Source organism: Orycteropus afer, unplaced genomic scaffold, assembly GCF_000298275.1.
Source record: "Orycteropus afer afer isolate SDZICR_OR568_19922 unplaced genomic scaffold, OryAfe1.0 scaffold00264, whole genome shotgun sequence".
Taxonomy (NCBI): domain Eukaryota; kingdom Metazoa; phylum Chordata; class Mammalia; order Tubulidentata; family Orycteropodidae; genus Orycteropus; species Orycteropus afer.
The window spans coordinates 2,906,662-2,924,772 of NW_006921851.1; the positions used below are offsets into that span (position 1 = coordinate 2,906,662).

The 18,111-nt window shown below is 35.7% G+C and overlaps 1 protein-coding gene across 1 annotated transcript in view; it reads right to left on the reverse strand.

Moving 5' to 3' along the window:
- Positions 1–18,111, reverse strand: part of KMT2C (lysine methyltransferase 2C) — a 470,642-nt gene that overhangs the window by 225,255 nt on the left and 227,276 nt on the right. Inside the window, exons 7-9 of the mRNA XM_042782218.1 lie at positions 14,670–14,832; positions 3,337–3,508; positions 1,308–1,422 (exon numbers count right to left, since the gene is read on the reverse strand). Of these exons, the coding sequence (XP_042638152.1) occupies positions 1,308–1,422; positions 3,337–3,508; positions 14,670–14,832 (450 nt within the window). The remainder of the gene's footprint in view (positions 1–1,307; positions 1,423–3,336; positions 3,509–14,669; positions 14,833–18,111) is intronic.

An 18,111-nucleotide genomic window follows, 5' to 3' on the forward strand; every position in this document is an offset into this window, starting at 1 on the left:
ACCAACCACTCCTCGGAAGGAAGGTTGGGCAATCCTACTTCCGTAGTGATACTGCCTCGGAAACCCAAGGAGGGGTCGCTATGAGTCGGGCCGACTCGACGGCACATAACAACAACAACAACAGTCAAAGGCCCAGGGGCTCTGGTAGCACAGTGCCTAAGGCACTTGACTGCTAACCAGAAGGTTGGTGGTTCAAACCCACCAAACACTCCTCGGAAGGAAGATAGGGCAATCTACTTCCATAGTGATTCTGCCTCAGAAAACCAAGGAGGGGAAACCCGAGTCGGGTCTGACTTGACTGCACTGCACATAACAACCACCACCACCACTCAGAAAGTCTTACTATCTTAAGCAGTGAAAAAGAAATGGAAAAATGTCTACAAATCTTGTCTGAATCTCAAAACCAAGAAAAAGTTTTGGTAGCCTCTAAAAAATAAGTATCTGAGTCAAAATCACTTAATTAAAACTTCCTTGGGGGTGGAATGGGAGGGGAACACACAAAAGCTGCATATACCATATGATTCTAAATATTTAATAGAGTATATACATAAATGTATTCCCAGATAAATATATGTACATAAAAAATAAGGACCCTAAAAGCTAATCTATAAAAATGATAATGTATTTTTTCTATGGATTATAAATTAATGGACTTTAAAAATCCCTGCTTCAATTTCCTCACGGGATACCATTTCTTTTAGAGGGTTACTGGGAAGATTAATCATTCAAAAACAATTTCTAAGTCAGGAAGCACCATACAAATGTAAGTATTTATAATAGTCCTAATGCTCATCAACAGGAGATTCAATAAACAAATTGTGGTAGCTCTACTATTCAGCAATAAAGAAGAAATCACTATTGTACAACAACATAGATGAATCTCAAAGTAATTATGTTGGGTTAAAAAGCCAAACCAAAAAATTATATATAAAAATAATAGTATACACTGCACAAAGTCATTTATATAAAATTCTAGAAGTGCAAACTAATCTCTAGTGACAGAAAACCGACTGCCTAGGAAGGCATGGGATGAAAGGTGCACAGTTAGAAAGGAAGGATTACCAGGCTGCACTAGAAAACTTTTGAGGGTGAAGGATATGTTCATTAATTTGATGGTGATGATGGTTTCATGGGTGTATGAATTTCTCCAATTATAAACTTTTACTATGTGCAGTTTATTGAATATCAATTATACTTCAATAAAGTTGTGTTTTTGTGATAATGTATAGAGTTGGATAGATATTAATTTCTCTGCTCCATATAGAACATATAAATGATATTTAAAAATAAATAAACAAACAACTTACTTTGCATTTCCAGCCATTTGTTGGTACGGATTTCATAACTGGTTGAAGACAAAAAGTATGATACCCTTTGTCACAAGTATCACACACTAGCATCTTGCTATCTTCTCCCGATTGTCTAAAAAAGTAAGATAGTATTAATGATGCCTTATCTTTAAAGTTACGTTTTATAAGTAACCATGAAAAGAACTGATCCTGGGAATTGCACAGTTCATAAATACTTCAGTGATATTTTGTCTCTGAGCAGATAATGAGAGGTTACCCCAAAGAGGATGAAACAGACCTCTTCCTATGGTCCCTAAAGAGTATGCTTAACATACCGCTGTGGTTAACTTGCTTTAGTCATTTTTACAATTCCTGCAAAGGAAGAGGAATTAAGGCAAGATACATAACCTCTGATCGTTCCTTTTTAAGACATCTGATACCCATATTTTCTTGGGGAAGGAGCTATAACTGCTAAGTGATGCCGCATGGAAAGGAATAAATCTTGGCACCATGGATTGAAAAGATATTGTAATAATAATGTAAAGAAGATCATATTGGGTATTGAGACTGTATTTGCATTCAGACTGCTGTTTCAAAGCTGTGAGACTTTGGGCATTTAAACTTATGCTGTCTCAGGTATAAAATGGGAATAATAATAACCAAGGATTACTGTGAGAATTAACTATAAATGTTGGTTCAAGAGCTTAGAGTAGTCATTAAATAATAAGTGCTAAATAAATATGTACTAAGAATAATAATCATGTCATTATTACAAATCATAGTAAAAATACTAAAACCTTTTCCTAAACACTTATCTATCCCCAAAATTGGGCCCTGCCCTACAGCATGATCTCTGCCTTATTTTTGGCTCTTAATCACAATCACTTCCAGATACTAAGAGTTTAATTCAAGAGGAGGAAAAAAGAAAAAACTGGGTAATACAAGATGATGAGTTGAGAGAAGAACCTCTGGATAAAACCTAGGGATAAGTAGAAGTAAAAAAGAAGATGGGTTACTTGGTTTCCAGTTATTTCTTATTTAGTTCAATACATTCTACATATACAACTGAGTATTTTCTATCTTCAGTTACATGAAAGATCTATGAGAACAAATAATCTTCTTCAGATTCTCTTATTTCTTCCCAAGAAAGTAAGTGCACATACAAGGTGTAAAATAAAGGTTTGCTGGTATTTAAATTTCACCAATATATGAAAGCATATGGTCCTATTTATTCCACTAAATCCAAGATACTGATGCTTTTTTTTAAATCAAGTTCAGTAAGTAATAAAAGACTGATCATGGCAGTGCTGGGAATAATTCTCTTGGTTACAAAAACTCTCAGCTTGTTATCCACCTGAAGATTGTTGAAGATGCTGGTAACATTCCCAAATTAGCATGCTAGTTAGTAGCATGAGGGGGAAAAAAAAAAAAAAAAAAAAAAATTGGAGAAATGACCAAAGGATGAAACACAACAAATAGGAAAAGATAAACTCCATTTAAAACCACTAAATACCTTGTTTTAGAATAATGGAGAGTAGGCTGCATCAAAGGTAATGTCTTTCAGTTAAAGTGTGTTTGTGTGTGTGTTTAAACAATAGTTTTAATATATATTGTTCTTCCTTGAATGAAAATTCAAATGTATCACTGATTTTTTGGCTCAACTGTGATAACTAATTTCTAAAGTTAAAGGTTTGTTCTCCTTTTAAATCTTCTCTCCAGTCTCCTTCAATTAAAAAAAAAAACTGTCTTATTTTTTGCATGCTTATTAATTTTAAATTGTTACTATGATTCATTTGAAAGTTTTCTGCAAATTTAAATTAGCTTTGTAGACAACCAGAGGAATTTAAATTATTGAAATTTGTTTTATTTAGCTTGTTTCAAATGATAAAAATCTTAATAAGTACTCTGGCAATTTTTTAAAGACATTATAAAGTTGGTTTCAATGAATATAGATAGCTGCAATAGTAACAACCTTTATCATATTACACAAACCTTGAGCACTTCTCTTAGACTCAATATAGACTTTTGAGCTGAAATTAAAACTTACTTGCAGTTCTGGCACACTTTGCACTCAGGACATTGCCAACCTGCACGCTTTAATGGAGTAACCGCTATATCCAGGCACATTCCATGATAGTGCTGACCACAAGTGGTACAAAAGAACTGATCTAAGAGGTCTCCCGGGCTGTCGCACACTGCACAGTTTGCATCTTCCTTTGCTATAATTTAACAGTAAAACAATGAAATTGTTGTATAAAAATTTAATATTTTCTGACTTTACAGCTTAAAGATTTCTTGAAGGGAATTTGCAGGGTAAATCTCTCAGACACTTGAAATTATCCACATTGAACTGACATCCAATTAGAATAAAGATCTCAATGAAAACATTACAATGTGTTTAATCTAAATTTAATCACATGAAATTTAATCATATACTTTGAGATTATTTCTGCCTAGATCTACTTGAGACCATAAACAGTTCTTATTTAATTTTATATCCCTAATATAAATGATAATGCAGGGCACCTAGTTAATGCCCAATATATTCTTGCTGAAAAGAATGTAACGAGGAAAGTATCAACTGACAGACACTTTGCAGTGTGAAAGTAAACATTTTTATTTAATTTAAATATATCTTGAAATTAACAAAATGAGATAAGGGACAAAGTTAAGAAATGGTGATATCATTTAGAATAAGGTGCATTTTAAGCATAAACAATAGACACAGATTTAATTTTTACTCCAATCAAATAAGGATTTTTTAATATTAGAAAATGTTTTTTGAGGGAGAACATTAAAGATAGAAGTCATAAACAAATATTAAGACTTCATATACTAATTCTATATTCATCTATATCATTGGCAATTGCATTAAACTTCATGTAATTATGGACACCATCAATTCCTAAATGTGAAGGATTAAAAGAAATGGCACTTTTTAGCAATAGTTCTTTTACCATCTAAAACAAAAAAGAAAGGTAAAGATAAACTGCCTTGCCAAGAACATAGTTAAACTCGTGCATATTACAATATAAGAAGGAAAATAATGTATTCTAAAATCGTAAGTTTGTTGTTGTTTTTGTTGTTATGTGCCGTCAAGCCGGCCCCAACTCATAGCGACTCCTCCTTGGGTTTCCGAGGCGGTATCACTACGGAAGTAGATTGCCCAACCGTCCTTCCGAGGAGTGGCTGGTGGGTTTGAACCACCAGCCTTCTGGTTAGCAGTCAAGTGCCTTAGGCACTATGTTACCAGAGCTCCTATTATAAGAAGGAAAATAATGTATAAAATTATAAGTTTAGCTGACATATATAAATATGCCTATATCTGACATGTATGGTCTCAATGAAGGTGTTTGATTTTAACTACTGTCCTAGGACTATTTAAAATTATAAATGTGAATCTTTTTTTTTTTTTTTTTTCACCTCCTTGTTTTGTTTTTTGAAGGTTTGGTCAGTCCTATCTATTTCTCTCTGGGGTGATAAATCCTTGCTGCTATCTTTGCCAGTCAAGCATCTTGAAACAGTAATAATCTATTATTTTCATTTATACCAGGAGGCAGCAAGGAATTTCTGTAAAAGGCCAGATAGGTTTTGTGGGCAATAGGGGTCTCTGTCATATATTCTTTTGTGATTTTCCTTACAGTACTTTAAAAAAGGTAAAAACCAATCTTAGCTTGGAGGCAGTACAGAAACAAGCCCTGGGATATTATTGGGACTGCAGGCTGTAGTTTGTAGACCCTTGACTTACTTTAAAAAGTTACCTCTGCACTTACCATTCATCTGAAGCCACTTTGGTGAGGCTATTAGTGACTATACAGTTGCCAAATCCAATGATTACTTTTAAATCTTACCTTATTTGCCCTCTGCAGCATTTACATTATGCACTTCTCCTGCATTAAGACTTCCCTATCTTTGGCTTCCATGGCAAAAAAACATCTAAAGCAACTCTCTCCTGACTTTCCCTTAAGCTTCTGATGCCTACATCTTTTTCTTCCTGTGTTGGTTTTTGTAGCTCTACAATCCCTCTAAATGCTGAAGTCCCTTAGGATTTTATCTTGTTCCTTCTTTTCTAGTTCTACTTTTGTGATCACATCAACTCCGATGTCATAAAACATTTCCATGATTCACAATTCTGTTATCACTGGCCCCAGACCCCGTTCCTAATCCCTAACCTTTATTTTCAAGTCTTATTGGATGACAATAGCCAAAGTTCTAAAAATACTCAAACTCAGTGTCTCCAAAATGAAACTTTACTTTTAACCAAAACTTTTCCCTTTTTTCTCAATTGCCTAAGTAGGAGCAGAAATCTTGGTATCATGGTTGACTCTCAACTCTTCCCTGACCAACACATCCAACTGGACATCAATTCTTATTAAACTTTCTATATATTGTAATTCTTCCTTCTATAGTTCAGCCCATACTATTTTGCCCTGAGAATTGCAGTATGTATTAATGGTATCCCTCCTACAGTTCTGATGTCTTCTCTAAATCATCTTCTACACATCCAATGCAGTCTCTCAAACATGTAAATCTAATTGTTATTCTCTGCTTAAATTAAAATCCATCAATACCTCCCTTTCACCTAAAAGGGAAAAAAATAATTTGATAAAAAATCCAACTTTTCTAGTATGATGTAAGAAAAGGTCATTATCTCCTGTTATGGATTGAATTGTACCCCTAAAAAATATGTGTTAGAAATCCTGAACTCCTATACCTATGGAAGTAATCCTATTTTTTTAAATAGGATTTTCTTTCTTATGTTAATTATGCCCTATCAGTGTAGGATGTGTTTTAAGCTAATCTTTAAGATATAAAAGAACACATTAGGCCCAAAAAAACAAGTACAAATGGAGGGGAAGATACATGCTTCAAGAAGATTGCCAAGGAACCAATAATAAAAGCTGAAAAGAGACTAAGATCTTCCCCCAGAGACAACAAAGAAAGCCTTCCCCTAGATCCAGTGTCTTGAATTTGGACTTCTAGACTCTTAAACTATAAGAAAATAAATTTCTGTTCATTAGAGTCACTCACGTGTGGTTTTTCTGTTACACCAGCACTAAGAAACTAAGACACTGCCTTTCCAACTAAATCAAAGAGCCACTATTTCCTGGTCCTATCAGGTAGTCTGCATGCACATGGCACAACATGCTATTCATTCATTCAATGCTTGTATACTCTTATATACTTGGTCCCTTCTGTCTGAAATTCTGTTCGTTTATTGTGTTCCTAGCCCATTCTAAACAGGCCTTCAAAATTCTACACAAACTTATTCCCTGAAACCTAATGTTACCATACTCAAATACCTATTTAGTTGTTGAATACTCCTTTTTCCTATATGCTTAGAAGATACTTCTGTTATATAATCAATCAATTTCAAGACAATTTATACAGATCATGAAACATTCAAGGGCAAGGAGCTTGTCTTTTTCACCTTTGTATGTATCCCAGTTGTCCAGCATAAATCAAGTCTTACTAAATATATTTAAAATGAAGGGCATTTTGACAAATCATTTATTTAAAAATGTATCATAAATTAGAGTTCATTTTTGGTGACTTCCGGTAAGATACCAGAATAAGCAGAGAAGCTCCACATACCCTCTTCAACAAAAAAAAAAAAAAAAAGGAGAAACCAAGTGACAGAGATACAGAAGATAATCCTGGAGCCCTGAGCTTTGAAAGAAAGTATACAGAAGTGGATTAGGGACCAACTAGAGGAAAAACCGGAACAAAAACAGGACCTAAGAATAGGTCCTTTTGCCAAGGACATCAGGGACATATAGGAGGCAGACAACAGGAAAGGAGACAGGTGACAAGTGTACAAGTGCTGCCAACTAGCAAATAGAGCAGCACAGCACAGTACCCTGCTTTCATAGATAACAGCCAAACAAAACAAAGAAAATGAAAATAATGGGCAAGCCACTCCAACATACAATCACCAAATAAATATAAACACAAAAACGTCACAATGCCTCGGACACAACAGAGCCTCACAGTCCACACAAAGATGCAAGATAAAGCAGTACAAACAGAGGACTTGGATACAGTCCCAAAAGACATCCCTGAAGAAGACGTAGCATTGGAATACTGGTAAGGAATTCATAAGAATTATATTTAGGTACCTTCAATGAACTGAGAGACAGATCAAGGAAAACACTGACAAAATTGAAGAAAACAGAAAAACCCTAGAACAATTTTGAAAGACAATATAAGAACAAAATGACAAAAATGAAAAAGGAGAAATGATACAAAATGTACACACAGAAATCCAGAAGATTAATGGTAAATTTTCAGAAACTTTAGGTAACTCATGAAATGGGCAAAGGAGTAGAATTGAATCAATGGAATACAGAATTAGTGAGATTGAAGGAAAATACCTCAATACTCCTTTGGAAAGTGAACAATCAGAAAAAAGATCAAAACAAAATGAAGAAAGCCTAAGGTTCATGTGGGATACTGTCAAAAGGAATAAACTACATGTCATTTGAATTCCAGAACAGGAAGAGACAAATAAAACTACAGAAAAAATTGTCAAAGATTTGTTGGAGGAGAATTTTCCTGGTGTGATGAAAGATGAGAATATATCCATTCTAGGAGTCCAACGAACCCCAAACAGAATAGACCCCAAAAGAAAATCACCAAGATGTATCATCATCAAACTCACCAAAACCAAAGACAGAGAAAGAATCCTGAAAGCAGCTTGGAAAAGCAAAAAGTTACCTACAAAGGTCAACCAATCAGATTCAGTTTGGATTTCTCAGCAGAAACCATGCAGGCAAGAAGGCGGCTATATATATATATATATATATAAATAACCCTGAAAGAAAAAAATTGCCAACCAAGAATTACATACCTGGCAAAATTGTCCCTCAAATATGACGGTGCAATTAGGACATTTCTAGATAAGCAGAAATTAAGGGAATTTGTTAAAACCAGACGAACCTTACAAGAGATGCTAAAGGGAGTCCTCTGGACAGAGAACTAACAACAGCAAACAACAACTGACCATTAACACACATGATAACATAACCCAGAAACCAACCCAGTTACAGAAGTATACAAAGTAAATAAGCCTACAAGATTGTAAACAGGGAACCAGAGACATCAATTGACAAATGAAGACGACTACAAACCAAAAAGTGGAGAAAAACTGTGTAGTTACAGAACTTCTGAATAGTAGGGAAATCAAGACAAATACAAGATAGAATGGACTGTTCTAAACTTGAGAAGAATATATCATATGGTAACCTCAAAGAAAAATGATAAACCTTCACATTAAAATTTAAAGAGGACCAGTACAAATATTTAGCAAATACTAAAACAATAGCAATGAAGGAAGTGATAACACGTTTCATAAACAAAATGAGCTCAGCACAGAAAATTATATGGAACAAAGAAATCTATACCTCGAAAAAGCATGTAAGAAAATGACTGCAACCAATTCATACTTGTTGATAATTACTTATTTGGCAAGGGACTTATCTCTAAAATTACAGAAACCTCCAACATCTCAACAACAAAAAGATTAACAATCCAATTAAAAAATGGGCAGAAGACATGAATGGACACTTCACCAAAGAGAATATTCAGGCAGCCAGCAAATACGTGAAGAAATGCTCATGATCATTAGCTATCAGAGAGATTCAAATCAAAACAACAAAAAGATACCACCTCACCCCAGCACTTATGGCAAAGTTCAACAAGACCAAAAATGGTAGATGCTTGCAAGGATGTGTAGAGTCTGGGACTTTCGTACACTGCTGGTGGAACTGTAAAATGATACAACCACTGTGGAAAACAGTATGGCGATTCCTTAAAAAGCTGGAATTAGAAATATTAATTTGACCCAGCAATCCCATCACTAGGTATATATCCTAAAGAAGTGATAGCCAGGACAAGAACAGATATATGCACACCCATGTTCATCACAGCACTATTTACAATAGCAAATAATGGAAACAACCCACGTGCACATCAACAGAAGAATGGATAACCAAACTGTGGTACATACACACCATGGAATACCATGCAACCCTAAAGAATAATGTAGAATCAGCAAAACACCTCATAACATGGATGAACTTGGAGGACATTATGCTGAGTGAAACAAGTCAATCATAGATAGACAAATATAGTATTACTTCATTATTGTAAAAAGTCAAGGAAGGTTTATATATGGAAGGGAACTTTCTTTATTGGTTACCAGGGGTGGGAAGGGAGGGGAGAGAATACGACAAAAAAAGAAAAAAGAAAAAAAAAAAAAAAAGCATTGACCTATGCCACTTTAGTTTTGTTTATTTCACTGTACATAAATTATATTTCAATAAAATGTATTTAAAAAAGTTAGTTCATCTTTGATGCAAATAACATCAGGGTGAATTATTTGTCTTAATACTAAGAAAGAATGTCAGTATTTACCTACTTAAGCTATGTACATTTAAAAACTAATCTTTGATTTTTGCCTACCTTCAAAACTTATAAAAATTATGGCAAATATTCAACTCTGATTATCAGATATTCAATTCACCTTTCTAGTGTAAATTGCCAACCACACTACCCAAAATCCTTCTATAAAACTTTCTAAAGTTCGCAAATGGACACTTCAACTTGCCATAATAGCCACATGTGGCTATTTACAAGTGGCTGCTGAATACTTAAAATGTAGTTAGTCTGAACTCAGACATGCTGTACATATATAATGCACAAAGGATTCCAAAGACTTAAGGAAAAAGTTACATATCTTAATTTTTGTATTTATCACATACAGAAATATGAATATTTTTGATAGTTTGGGTCGAATACAATAAAATTAATTTCAAATATTCTTTTTACTTTTTTAACTTGACTACTACAAAATTAAAATTACTTAAATGGCTCACATTATATTTCTGTTGCACAACAATAAAGCCCACTCTGCAACAAGACAACTGCGTATACCACTGTGGCAGGGATCACTTTTTATTCTACAACAATTTCCAATAATTTTTAATGATAATACTGACATGTTGGCTGGTAAGTACAGATCACTGATAATAAATCAGCCAAAAAAAAAAAAAAACAACTATCCATGTGATACAATTTAATCCAAAAACACTTACTATGCACATGGTTGCTATGAGTCAATCAACTCAATGGCACACAACATGAAAAAATAGTAATAGAAAAAATCACCACACAAAGAAATGAGAAGTTGGTTGCAATATTCTCTACAGTCAGGGAGAAGATATATATGGAAATATCAAAACAGCCTTTTGGAGATCGCGTTTGAGAAGATATTACTAAATAGCTTTGGTGTCATGTGAGAAATATATGTATATATTTATACATACACAGATTGCAGACACATTAAGTTTGAAGCAATAAACAACTGAGTAGAAATTTTCGTTAGCAATTAGAAAAGCAGAAAAGATTAAGTGAAAGGCTAAAGCTAAAGTTAACAAACTAAGAGCAGACAGGAGTTAAACCTGGGTCTATATAGCTCAAAGGTCATGCTCTTAACTAGTGATCAATACTGCTTTCTACTAGAAAGGCAGAGAAGGTAAAGGATACCTGAGTAGGCATGAAACCAGAAAGGAACAGTACCAGTAGAGGCACAGAATGAAGAAACTAAATGAAGTAGGGGGAGCAAGGCTCTTGGAGCAGGAGAAAGGAGTGGGAGAAACAGAAGAATAAGCTTTGGAGAAGGTGACCTCCTAAGTGACACCTTTGAAAAGAAGAGCTGAGAAAAGAAAAAGAAATAAAGAGAAAGAAAAAAACTACTGAACTTAAATGGGAAGGGATCTTACCATAGGCTCTTAAAGTTGGCCAAATTGGAATGTGATACAACCACTGTGGAAAACAGTATGGCGATTCCTTAAAAAGCTGGAATTAGAAATACCATTTGACCCAGCAATCCCATTACTAGGGATATATATCCTAAAAAAGTGACGGCCAGGACAAGAACATATATGCACACCCATGTTCATCACAGCACTATTTACAATAGCAAAAAATGGAAACAACCTATGTGCACATCAACACGTAGGCTGATGTTTAAGAAAATCTAAAAAGTACATAAGAATAAAAGCACTGGTGAAGAACAAAAAAAGTCACACTGTTTTTGGACAGCACCAATTTACAAAGGACCAATTCAGCACAGCTTCATAACTTGCATCAGCATTACAATACTTATCATCTATGTTCCTATTACTGGTAGGACAAAATGCTGGGTGATTTGCCTATCAAATAGAGCCTCTGGAAGGAAAAGATAATCATGGCTGTAGACCAGAACTGCTAGTCTGTATAGCTGGTAGGTAGGTAAGAAAGAAAAGTGAAGGGCCTAACAAAACTTAAGGGGGTAGAAAAGTAGCAAGATTTAGTGTCAAAATATATAAATACAAGCAAGGAAATCAGGTTGGAGTTAAAAGCTTAAATGAAGCAGGAGGAGTCAAAGCTGAGTGATGAAAGTAAATACATTCAGGGACAGGAGATCTGTGCGTGTGTGTATGTGTGTGTGTGTTAGGAGACACAGTATTCCCATACTTAAGCCCTGCAAAGACTTTTCATTGCAGACGTAATAAAATCCAAACTCCTTACCCTTGCTTACAAGGCCTACAAGATCTACCCTTTGTTCACTCTGAAGTTATCTCTACCACCCAACCACCATGCTCTAGGCACAATAGCTAGCTATCTTTATCATAATCATGCTAAGCTTATACATCAAGGCCTGTGTTGCAGCTATTCTTCTACTTGGAATGTTCTTCCTCTGAACTTTTATCGCTGGCTCTTTGCTACTAATCCTTCCCTAACAGGCAGAATACTATTCAAGAAGACTATCTGGTTATATCCCCTCCCTAAGTATTGAGTGTAAAAATTTCAGACAATGTTAGTGTGTCCTTGCATCATCACAAAAATAATTTTGGAGCCACAGTCAGCAATCAACCTGTGAGAGAGCATACCTCATACAGGGTCATACAGTTACTAGGAGGTGGAATAGATTTGAGGGCAATGGGTTTTTGTTTGTTTGTTTTTTTTTTGGTTTAAAACACACATAAAATTGTTTTCTGATGAAAATCCTTGTCTTGCTCACACATACTCTCCTTCATGGTTTTTTTTTTTCCAATGAGGCTCCAATTGTTTATGAGATTTGTAGCTTTCATTAAAAGAAGTCAATCTTACTCCTAACTGAGCTATCAAAGCATATCGTTCTTCATTTCACCAGCAGCATTTTAATGTACACCTCCTATATACATATTATTCTCACAACTTGAGCCTTAGGTAAGAGGTAAAATCATTACCTATTTATAAAGCAATTAATATGTACAAGGCATAGTGCTATGTGATTTTTACTAGTTATTATCATCTAATCCTTATAACAATACTGTGACTTAAGATATCCTCATTTTAAAAATGTAAGTACTTTGTATCAAGACACAGACCTAATCAGTATAACTAAAAATATTTATGAAATGTTTTATGCAGACTATTTAGTCTATTTTATCTACAGTATACTCTAGATTATATCCTTGGTTTAAGACCAAACCAAACCAAGCTCACTGCTATCAAGTTGACTCTGACTCATAGTGACGACCACTGGGTATCCAAGGCTGGTGGTTCAAAGTCACCAGCCACTCTGTGGAAGAAAGAGGAGGCAGTCTACTTCCATAAAAATTTATAGCCTTGGAAACCCACTGGGAGTCACTATGAGTCAGAAAAGACTCAATGGCAGTGAGTTTGTTTTTTTTTTTTTTTCCATGGACAAATTTCTTTACTTATTTTAAACTTCATTCCCCTGTTCTTAATGTATTTTTGTAAGTTTCCATCAGTCTATCTGGCAACAGCGTTGTATCAGTAATTTTCTTAGATCTTTTAGCTTTATGCTGCCAGCATGAAGCTTCTACTACGTATGATAAAGAATGGCCAATCATCTCACATCAATTCTTACACTTCATTAGTTTATAAAATGATTTATGACCTCTACCATTAACTCAGGGTATACACTACTGGGGTATATTCCTCAGGAGAAAGCAGTGGCATTAAGTTATAAAATCTTAACATTAGATACTTATTCATATAAAAGTTTGTGCATTATTTATTGAGATGTGAAGGATGGCTGAATAGAAAGGTTGAATAAAATGTAGATTCCTATACAACAACGGTTTTACTGGGTTGGTATAGTATATTACAGTACCCAAAATAAAATTAACTCTGATTACTGGCAGCATCTTCTTAGTTTAACACATTTATATTCACTACATTAAATCTTCTAATAAAGTAAAAATTGTTGTGCATATATATTTTTCCACCCTGATTTAATAATGTGAAAGGTAAGTATTTTTTATACTTTAAATACCTCATTCTATTCATAGCCTAAATATAACTTGGAATTTCATTTGCCTTACAAATGTATAGTGATTAAGGGAAAAATCATTCCAATATGGACACAAAATAATTTTAACTGAAGATAAAATTACACTACGAACAAAACATTATAAGAATAATGAAAATATACTCTAACTGTATTTGAGATTACTTTATGCTTGAGTTAGCTATATTTATGACTCACTGAGCTGGGGAAGGTAGAAAAAAGTACATCAACATTGTTAATAAACAGATAAAATATAACAACTAGGTAACTAAAAAGTGACATTAAAGAAACAATGACTGAATAAAACATAATGGAGATTTCACAATGAGATTGGTAGTTCAATTTACTAGCAGAAAGAGATCCCAAAATATACATGCTTACTGGAAACTTCTACAGTAAGAAAAAGGGAAGCTCTCTAACAATTAAAACAGAAAGAGTTAATTTTCTATGTAACATAAATGTCAAACATTTTAACATTTTCATTGAGTTATAAATAATGTTTGGGAAAGAAAGAAAAAAGTACAACCAAGGACTACAGATAATCCAGAGATGAATCAAGATGAATTAGCAGAGCTTTTTATTATGAATATCAGGGTTATAAAACTTCCAAGGTTCTCAGAAATGTTTGGAGATCCTATTAATGTGTATAATGAAATCACCTGAGTCATCTTCTAATTAAGTCACTGAGTGATTCCTTTTTCTTTTACTGTAAAATACATTTAATAGTGTTTTGTTTCTTTTACGACCTAATTTATGGTACTGATCAGTATTTCAATATATCTTCAGGTTTAAAAATTTCTCAAAGAATGAAAAACACATAAACTGTTTTTGAAATTTTAAAGAAAGCTTTCAGATTTAACTTCACTGAAGGTGATGCAAACAGATTCCTTCAAAGACTTTTGGCGAAAATCATTCATATTATTAGTAATATGTAACTTCACCTTTTGATGCATGTAGAATAACATGAATTTATACCATTTGCTAGTCTAAATAAATACAGTGATGAATGTTTTATAATACACATCTAGTAAACTTACATCTTTCAGGAGCTTGGTCAATGTGTTCTGGACAAAGAAGGAAGAAGTGACTGAAGTCCTGAAAGGTGCCAGCTCCAGCAGCACATGGGTAATGGTACATCTGGGTACATTTCTCTTCACAGCATTTGATAGTGGCTCCAAGGTGCTTACAAAATGCACATCGCTGGAAGGGAGGAAAGGGGAAAGAAACGTCTTTATAAAACCTTGAAAAGGAACTAGAAAGTTAGAAAGGTATAAAGAAAGCCTATGTATATTACTAGTAAAATCATTGAACCCACAAAATAATAAATAAAGGATAAGTTAAAAATAACAAGTTCATTATCAGTAAGACAAACATTAATCTACAGGTGGATACATAGACGTTGTTGTTGTTGTTGTTATGTGCCATCAAGTCGGACCCAACTCATAGCGAGCCCTCCTTGGGTTTCTGAGGCAGTATCACTACGGAAGTAGATTGCCCCATCTTCCTTCCGAGGAGTGGCTGCTGGGTTTGAACCATCAGCCTTCTGGTTAGCAGTCAAGTGCCTTAGGCACTATGCTACCAGAGCATATTCCCTTTTGCCCAGATATACCTGATCATTTAGGATACATAGATAGACAGGCTAAATGATCAGGTATATCTGGGCAAAAGGGAGGATGTTGTTGTTATTGTTATGTGCCGTCGAGTCAGACCCGACTCATCATAGTGACCCCTCCTTGGGTTTCCGTGGTGGTATCACTACGGAAATAGATTGCCCAACCTTCCTTCTGAGAAGTCGCTGGTGGGTTTGAACTGCCAGCCTTCTGGTTAGCAGTCAAATGCCTTAGGCACTATGCTACCAGAGGTCCTAAAAGGGAATATACTCATGACCATATTAACTTTGGCAGATGATATTTCTATCTACTTTTTTTTTTTTCTGTGCCATAAGAATGTCCAAATATATAATACAGCTAATGGGAGTTCTAGTGGCATAGTTCGTAAGACATTTGACTGCTAATCAATAGTGGGTTTGACCCACCAGCCACCCATTGGAAGGAAGATAGGGCAATCTATTTCTGTAGAGATACCACCTCGGAAACCCAAGGAGAGGTTGCTATGAGTCAGAAATGACTCCATGGCAGTGAGTCTTTTTTTTTTTTTTTGGTTTAATGGGTAAAGTGGTAACTTCTTAGCTACAGCCAAACATCCTAAAGGAATGAATCACTGTGCCCACATGCTCGGGACCATGACCACAGGGGACATCAAGCTCAACTGGCATAACATACCACACAAAAACATCGTTCTACATCCTACTGTGGTGAGCAGTGACTGTGGTCTTAAAAGCTTTCAAGTGATACTTCATTGCAGCCCTATTTATAATAGCCAAAATATGGGAAAAAAAACTAGGTGTCCATCAACTAAAGAATGGATAATCAAACTATTGTACATACACACAATGGAACACTATGCAACCCTAAAGAATAACGTAGAATCGGCAAAACACCACATAACATGGATGAACTTGGAGGACATTATGCTGAGGGAAATAAGCCAATCACAGAAGGACAAATATTTTTTAGTCCATTATTGTAAAAAGTCAAGGAAAGGTTTATATATGGCAGGAAATTTTGTTTGTTGGTTACCAGGGGTTGGAGGGTAGGGTAGGGAACACTGTTAGGTAGGTAGAGACAAATATTGATTTAGGTGAAAAGAAGGGCAATGTACCAAATGTGAGTGATCAACATGGTGGCATGGAGGAAGAGGAAGACAGAGAGAGGTACATGGGAGGTACAGACAACAAAGATGAACCCTTTTGCACATACAGTACTGAATTGTCAATGAAGACAAACATGGATATGCAGGTGGGTAGATGGGTGGACACGCTGACCTATTAGGTATGTCTATGCAGGGGGGAATGTGCCCAAAACCATGTATAGGGTTGGCAGACAATGTTTCTACAAGTGTACTGATATGTTCTCTAAGAATTCCCAAGTATGCAGTACAGCTGAGAAGGGACAAGGTGGTAGTCACTTCTTGGCCACAGAGGGAGCGAGCAGTTGGACCTGTGGGCTCGGAACCATAGTCGCAGGGACATCAAGCTAAATTGGCAGGACATACTACCAAAACATTGTTTCACCTCCTACTTTGGTGAGTACTGACTGGGATCTTAAAAAACTTGCACGCAGCCATAAAGATGCAACGATGGGTCTCTCCTCATCCAGAGCAGAGAAGAATGAAGAAAACCAAAGACTCATGGAAACAATTAATCCAAGTTACTGGTACACCATGCAATCCTCAGCTACACAACTATGAGGCCAGAAGAACTACATGGTGCCCAGCTACCAACATCAACCACTCAGAGGGAGATCTATGTAGGATATTCTGGATAGAGTGTGCGAACAATGTGGAACAAAACTCAAAATCATTTGGGGGAAAGAAAAAAGGGAGGACCAGGTTTGTGGTCTGATAGAGCCCGATGGAACCACTGAGACTATGGCTCCCAGCTGCCCTACAAGTCTGGAACTGAACCCACTCCTGTAGCTTCCAGCCAAACAAAAGACAGGCATACGAGCTACACTCCTTCAAGAGAACAGTCATGAGAGAATAGAAGAGCTGTGAACATACAAGAAGACAGCTCAGAGGGCAGCAGTACACGGAGGGAAGGACACAGGGAAGAGGTAACTATGGGGAGGAAGTAGAAGGAGAGCTGTTGCATTGTGGGAAACTGTAGTCAATGTCATTAGACAAAGTTTATGTGAGCTGCTGTATGGAAAGTGAATTTGCTCTGTAAACTTTCACCCAAATCACACACATACACACACACACATACACAAAAGCTTGCAAGTGGCTTTCTGAGATACATCAATTGGTCTCTCTCCTTATCCAGAGCAAAGAAGAATGAAGAAAGTCAAAAATACATGGAAATAATTATCCCTGGGACTAGTAGACCATGGGAACCTTGGACTACATGACTGAAAGACAAGAACTAGATGGTGCTTGGCCACCAAGGCCAACTACTCAGAAAAGGATCAAAACAGCAGATTCTAGACAGAGTGGCAGAAATATCATTAAAAAAAAAAAAAAAAAAGCGCAGGCTACCTGGTTAGTAGAAACTGGTTAAAGCCCCAAAACTATGGCCCCTACTCACTCTTTGGGCCTAGAATTGAACTCACTTCTGTAGCGTATAAATAGAGCAGGCATATAAGTAGAACACTTACACCAGATAGGTGCACTCTCTGGAATGATTAACCATGGGAGATGAGAAGGGCAATATTTGCACAGGGAGATAGCTCAGAGGGCAGGGATGCATAGGAAAGAAGGACACAGGGAAAAAAGTAGCCACAGGGAGCAGCAAAAGAGCTGTGGCATTCTGAGACTTGCAATCAATGTCATGAAATATAATGTGTTGTTGTTGTTGCTGTTGTTAAGTGCCACCGAGTTGTTTCCGACTCATAGCAACCCCATGCACAGCACAACAAAACA